Genomic DNA, 6,489 nt, shown 5'->3' on the forward strand with positions numbered 1-6,489 from the left:
CTGGAAAGACCCGGCAGGTGCCCCGAGCCGGCCTAGGAGTGGGGAGCGGGTCGGTATGTTGGCGCGGGAAGGAGCGGAGGTGGATGTCGTCAGCAACAGTTTATTGTCTCTGCGAGGGGAGAGAGTGGGGGGTCTCGGCCGGGAGTATTGCTGAGGGGAGGGGGAGCTGGAGTCTAGCAGGAGCGTGGCCCCTCGGGGGTCTGGGATGGTCTGCCCAAGGCACCAGAGCCACAAAGAGCCATAGTCCCTGCCAAGCGCCGTGGGGGAGGGGCTGCCTGCCTGGCTGCCTGAGCAAAGGGCCCCTGGGGACAGGAGCGTCTGTGTCACGTGGAGTACGGGCACCCTCCCACCATGTCAGAGAGGGCGCCCCCAGTGTCCGAAGGAAAGGATGGTCCAACCGGCAGTGTCCTAAGGAAAGGATGGCCAGGGGGGTGGCGAGGGGTGCAGAGGAGGGGCCTCACCACAGGGCCCGCAGCAGGCCTAGGCCCAGCGGGAGCAGCAGGCCCTCCTGCAGGGCGCAGTCCCCGGCCGCGCGGTTGCAGAGACTGCGGGCACAGCAGTGCCGGATGATCTTGCCGGCCACGCCAGGGCTGGGGGACCATTCGAACTTCGCGTTGCTGTGGGGACATCTGGGGGCACAGCGCTTGCTGAGCAACATGGCTGTCTTCGATCCTACGGAGACAGGTGGCCATGTCCCAGGCGGGACGGGAGTGGGGTGGGGGCAGGCTCGCGGCGCAGAGGACAGAGGGTGCTGTCCCCGCGGGAGAGAGCCAGGACTGGACCAGAACCTGGCCCGGGAGGGCACCCGCAGTGGGGGGCTCAACCGGGCTGGGCTGTGAGCAGGAGACCGCAGAGCTTCGCAGATCTCGCCTCCGCAGCTGCACGTGTCATGGCCCTGTGGTCGGCTCCCAACGGCTCTGCAGCTGCCAGGCCCCTGACTCCCGGCGCAGAAGACTGCGGTGCTGGCGCCCCAGGGGCCCGCGCTTTGTAGTCAAAACCCGCAGCACCCCTGGCTCTTCTGGGAGAGGGTCACCCTGCCCGCCCCTCGCACTGAACTCAGGCTCTCCAGGGAGGAGTGTCTGGGTCTGCCCTGCAGGCTCCCGGGGCACAGGGAGGCTCGGTGCTTGGTGTCTTCGGTGCCATCTCCTGAATGTGCCGCCCGATGCCAGGCGGTCCCATCTCTGGAGACGGGACAGGCTCCTGTGGGCAGCTGCCTGCCCTGGCCTGGCTGGCATCCCTTCGTTTTCCTGCTTTGGGTAGCTCAGTGGCATCAGAGCCTTTGTCCTGCCCGCAGTTCCTAGGGGGAGTGACACTTGACCCAACTTCAGTGGAGGAGGAAAAAGAAGCCCATATGCAGCGGGGCAGGAGAGGAGCTGTGGGGACGGCTGGCTTCCCACCAACCCGCCAGGTGCTCAGGACAGCCATGTCCCTCCCCTGGCACCGCCCTCTGCTGGCGAGACTCACTCAGAGAGACAGTCAGCTCATTGGATGCACAGACGCGGTCCGTGGCCTGGCAGAGGGTGGGCATGCACTTGGTGGGGCTGGTGACTTTGAAGCAGCGGTAGCAGCTGAAGTTCAAGGCTGCGGGCAGCAAGGCCACGGTGGAGGGCAGAGGGGAGTGTGCGCCTGGCGGAAGGGCCAGGCAGGACGAAGAGGAGGCTGCAGCCCCAGCCCAGCCCAGCTCAGCCCATGGCACTCTTACCTGGCGCCAAGGTGTGGTTGGCAGACTCCGCAGACACCAGCAGGGCCCACAGGACCAGGGTGAGCCTCTCCATGGCACGGGTCTGCATCAGGGAGGGTGGTGGTGGAGGTGGCTGCTCCAGGGGCCCCATCCCCTCCCACCTCGGTGCTCCTGCCTGGCCTCTGGACACGGCCCTCCCAGCCTCCGTCAAGACCGCCAGGCCTGGTTCTACTTGCCCCAATCCCAAGCTCATCTGCCCATCCACCCACAGTCCCAACCCCTCCGTTCCTTCCTTGGGCCAGGTGACCAGGCTGGGTCCTCCTGGGCTTGGGGGTGCAGTGTCTGGCTCCTCCTTAGGGCTTTGGCCCTGGAGAGGCTTCCCAGGGCTACTGATCCCATGTCTGGGTCTCCACATGTCCCTGCAGGAGCGTTGCTGAGAACCCAGGAGGGGGGCAGGGACCTGGTCTCTCCTGAGCCCACTTGCGGTCCACTCGTCACCCGCAGCTCGGCCTTGCCTGGCCCTGGCGCAGTCACTGCTCCATTTGCTAGCCTGTGGGACCGCTTGGGCTCAGTGCTGAGAGGGACGGACCCAGAAGTCTCTGAGCCTGGACCAGGTGGAAGACAGAGGTCCCTTCCTGGGGCGGGGCTGTGGCAGCAGCCTGGTGTTAGGAGGCGTTCCACCCTTAGGAAGGAGGAGTCTCCAGGCTGGAGATCGGGTTAGGTCTGGATGGTCGGATGGTGGGGTGCTGCAGAGTGGTGAGGAGCTGGTTAGGGCCACACGGGGCAGTGGGAGGGAGGACGGAGGACAAACCACCATGGGAACTTCGTGTTTGCTCCAGAGTGCTGGGGAGACTCTCCTTTGGGAGGGATGGCCACCCAGCTGGCTCCAAGCCATAGCCTGAAACCACAGCGCCATTGCGGTCCCGCCAAACCCCAGTCCTGCAGAGAGGCTGCTCCCCAGGGCTGCTGGAGCAGAGGGGCCCTGACTACCTCAAACCACAGCTCCAACCCAGGCTGCCCCCCACTCCAGTGCCTTCTCCCTACAGGGCAGTCTCTGGCCTGTGATTGTCCCTGGGTCAGGGCCCAGTTGGGTAAGGCAGGGTGTTTACTGTCCTATGCTCTGGGATTCCAGGCTGGGACCGCACGGGGGTGGGGGGGAGAGGAGTGGTTCCAGGTGGTCTTGCAGGCCTCTGGAGGCTCCGCCCTGAGCCTTACCAAGAGGGCCAGCCAGAAATGTCACCCTCAGCCCAGAGAGTCACTGGTCCACTCTCCTCCTCGGAGTCCTTCCTGGGACCCTATTCCAAGGCTGTTCCCTCTGGGCAGCTCCCACGCCCCTGGGGCCCTCGGCTAGAGCAGGCGAGCACACAGGCTCACCCCATCCTTTCTTCTCTTTTCTCTCCCTGCCTGCACTTTCTGATCTGCAGGGGTGAACAAGGCCCGGTTAACTGTCTGCAGGGGTCTTGCTGGAGGTGAGTGGCAGGAAGAATAAAGGGTAACTACCACTTCACAGCAGCTGGGAAGGGCTGGCCTGGCCCCCAGTGACTGCCGCCCCCACCTCAGCCAGGGCTCAGCACTCCCCCAACGAGGCCCAGCTCACAGGCCCTGTGTGAGAGGGTGCTGTGGTTGTCCCCTCCCAGTCCACCCACACGCTGGCCAACTGGACCGTCTTCTCCCTGTACTGCCTGCTGCTCCTCCCAGGAGCCGAGGTTGGCTGTGCGCTGGCCCTCGCCTGCTCTCTGCCCCTTTATCCTGGGATGTTCTAGTCCTTTCTGTGGCCCAGCCTCGGGGGCTGGGCCCCATGGGTCGGCTGCAAGAGGGCGGGGGGAACACGGTGCGCTAACTCACGTGTCGCGGTGTGGTTCTGTGCGCACGTGCTGTCCCCGCTGTGGTTGATCTGAATGTGAGTTGGGACCACGAGACTCAAAGCGCTCAAGGACAGAAAGCTCTCGACAGTGGCCTTGCCGCTGATGAGTCTGGGGAGTGGGGTGGGAGCAAATGCGGATCCCGCAGTGAGCAGGCTGGGGTCTGTGGAAGCTCGTCTGGGGCCTGGGCCTGACTGCAGGCATGCCGGCCACCGTGGTGACATGCCTGGTCACCGGCCTTGCCCAAAGCCGGCTCTGTCCTGGTACTGGCTGGGCGTGCTGGTTGCGACCATGTCTGGCTGTACTCATGGCTTTAGTTCTGGGCTCCTTTGTGGGCGAGCTATGGGACACAGCAGTCTGTGGTGGTGACAGGGATGACTGGGGACAAGGAAGGGTCAAGCGTCTGGCCCATGGCCAGCAGGGGGTGGGGCATGGGACTGCTGTTTTCAAGACCCTTTATTGGAGCATGCAATTCTCTCAACTGCTGATCACCCCTGCTGTCCCACAAGCAAGGCCCCACCGTTTTCTTCTCTCGGGGAGCTCCTGGAATTCTCACAGCAGGGAAGTTTTGTTCTTGTTGCTGTTTTGGCATTATTCATTTAATTCCATTTGTTATTATTATTATTTTAAAATTTGACCGGACAGAGACAGAGGGAGAGAGTGAGAAAGTGAGCTGCCAGGTCTGTGACTCGAACTGCGGTTGGCCATGTGGGAATCCAGCACCTTTACCACCATGACACCTGCCGGTCCCACTCCAGGGAAGCTTTAAAAACCCGCCAGTGGGGAGCTCTGCATCTGAGGGCTGGAGCCTGGCTAGGGGTCTTTGCTTCTCCTGCCCCCCCCCCGACCCTGCGGTCCTGAGAGAAGGGACCCCTCAGTCCTGGCAATCTCTCTCGGGCTCACCCTCCTGGCTCTGGCATTTGCCCAGTGTGTGGGCCCATGCCAGCTGGCAGCAGAGTCCTGGAGGTGCACAGTGGCAGACCCAGCACTGCCTGAAGGTGCCCAGGGTGCTCAGGACAAGGATGACTGGCATTTCCGGAGCGTGTCCCTGTACGTCATTCCTTTGTAACCTGGTTTCAATCCCAGGAGGTGCGACCATCGGGACGTGCATCGTGACTTTTCCAGCAACCTTACACACACACAGCTGAAGCAGCTTTAGCTGCAGGTCTCAATCCAGAAAACTTGAAGCCACATGTGTAAGAAAGTGCTGGCCGTCTCTCGCCGCAGAGGCCCGGGCATGTGGAGCCCAGTTTGTAGGCGCGTGCTCCAGCCCCAATGCGCGTGTGGGCTGAGACGCACAGTGGAAAGATCTCTAAGTGGCAAACGGGGGGTTGGGGCAGCAGGTGGCATGGTGGCTAAGGTTCTGGTCCCACGTGGCTGTCTGTGAGGTTCGAGTCCTGGACCCTGGCGACTTGAAAATCACTCTGGGTAGGTGTGAGTGTGTGCCCCAAATCCTGAGAGGAGACTGGAGGAGAAGGGTTTGTGGTGCACCGCCCCCCGGGTGATTTCTCACGTTCCCTGTCTCTCTCCAGGAAGAGCATGCACCCCGTAGGGGAAAGAAAAAAGGACAAAGTGAGCCAGCTCCAGGCCTGGTGCGTGGGGCAGCAGACCCCACATGGCCAACCGCATGGTTCACGTCTTGCCCTGGGGAACTGAGGAACAGCTGTGTGAGTGCCCTGAACGTCCAGGGAGTGGAGAGAGGAAGGAGAAGAGGGTGCAGTGTGGCCACGCCCTGCTGGGGTGCCTTCTCCCTCTCCTCCCGTCTGTCTCCCTCTCTGCCGTGTGCACACGCCCAATGGTAAGTGAAAATAAAATGAAAAAGCGAGATGGAAGCGCCCCTTAGTGCAGGCGCGGAGGGGGCAGAGCAGACAAGGCGCACACCTGTGCACACCACGTCGCTGTGCCCGTCCTCCACCCACTGCACCCTGGGAACTTCATACGCGCCTGGTGCCTTCCAGACTGACGGCTGGGGACGGAGTCAGAGTCGCCTGTGGGACTCAGCGTCCCCTGAGTGGCACAGTAGGTGGCACTCCGGAGCCCCGGGAAGCCGAGCGAACTCTCCAGAGGCAAGCGACTTCTCTCTCTCGGTTCTCGCCTGGCAAAGCCCCAGAGCATCCCGGCAGACGACGGCCCTCTTCAGCAGAGAGCGGCAGACGAGGAGCAGGGGTGCAGGCTGGAGTTGCGGGCGCTGCCAGGGGTGGAGGCGGCGGCTCCCAGTGCACGGCTGCTCCCTGCGCTGGTCTGGTCGCTGCTCGGTGGTGGCCGATGGCAGAGGGGGAGGCGCCACCTACCGGCCATCAGGGGTGCCCTTTGCGGTTTCTCACGGACCTCATAGGAGAGGATGGGTCAGCCTGGAGCTCTGACAGTGAGGGACGCGCTGCCCCGGCCCCGCCTCCACCCCACCCCAAGTTCAGGCCCCATTCAGGCCGCCCCCAGCGCCAACCCCAGCCCCAGCCTCAACCCCCCGCGTCCTGAAGGCAAGTCCTTTGGCTTTTGGCTGTGTCCTTGAGCTAAGACGACACCCCTCAGAGACAAAAGGCTGTGCTGTCCTTGCAGCTACACCCGAGCCTGGTCCGTGCCCTGCACACCGTCTGCAGCTGGTCATTGGCTCGCGGCATCCTCTTCTCCGAGGGAAGCACCTGCCGTTGGCGCTCGGAGGTGCTCACATGTGCTCCTGCTGTGGCCACGCCCTAACAAATTGTGCCAGCTCGCGTGGGCAGTCTGGCCTCTCTGTGTGGTGTGACAGCGAGGGTCGGACCTGCTTGGGGTCCCTGGACTGGAGGTGCGGATCCTCTCGTCAGCAACACCACCCGCACCGGAGGTGAGGTCTTTAGCCTGTCCAAGGCCAAGTTGCTCTGGAAGGGTTGACGGTGGCAGAGAACGGGAGCGGCCTGTGGGGTGGGCTGGGAGGGGGAGGCGGCGAGCCCGGGAAAAGGGGCCCTCTGG

The 6,489-nt window shown here is 63.5% G+C and overlaps 1 protein-coding gene across 1 annotated transcript; it reads right to left on the reverse strand.

Moving 5' to 3' along the window:
* Nucleotides 1-457: 457 nt before the first annotated feature.
* On the reverse strand, nucleotides 458-3,836 carry LY6L (lymphocyte antigen 6 family member L). Its single transcript, XM_027773276.1, has 4 exons — nucleotides 3,778-3,836; nucleotides 3,553-3,654; nucleotides 1,465-1,784; nucleotides 458-672 (listed from the first exon to the last, which is right to left on the reverse strand). Exons 1-4 carry the CDS (start codon nucleotides 3,834-3,836, stop codon nucleotides 458-460), a joined length of 696 nt encoding a protein of 231 aa, XP_027629077.1.
* Nucleotides 3,837-6,489: the final 2,653 nt, after the last annotated feature.

The sequence above is a fragment of the Tupaia chinensis genome, unplaced genomic scaffold (assembly GCF_000334495.1).
Source record: "Tupaia chinensis unplaced genomic scaffold, TupChi_1.0 Scaffold000335_1, whole genome shotgun sequence".
Lineage (NCBI taxonomy): Eukaryota > Metazoa > Chordata > Mammalia > Scandentia > Tupaiidae > Tupaia > Tupaia belangeri.

What these genes read in the sequence shown, in the direction of transcription:
- LY6L (XM_027773276.1), bottom strand. Translation starts at nt 3,836, where the DNA reads ATGGTCGCAACCAGCACGCCCAGCCAGTACCAGGACAGAGCCGGCTTT. An exon ending in GCCGGCTTTGGGCAAGGCCG is followed by an intron (nt 3,655 to 3,777) that starts GTGACCAGGCAT and finishes CCCACTCCCCAG; the next exon opens with ACTCATCAGCGGCAAGGCCA. An exon ending in TGAGCTGACTGTCTCTCTGA is followed by an intron (nt 673 to 1,464) that starts GTGAGTCTCGCC and finishes CTGTCTCCGTAG; the next exon opens with GATCGAAGACAGCCATGTTG.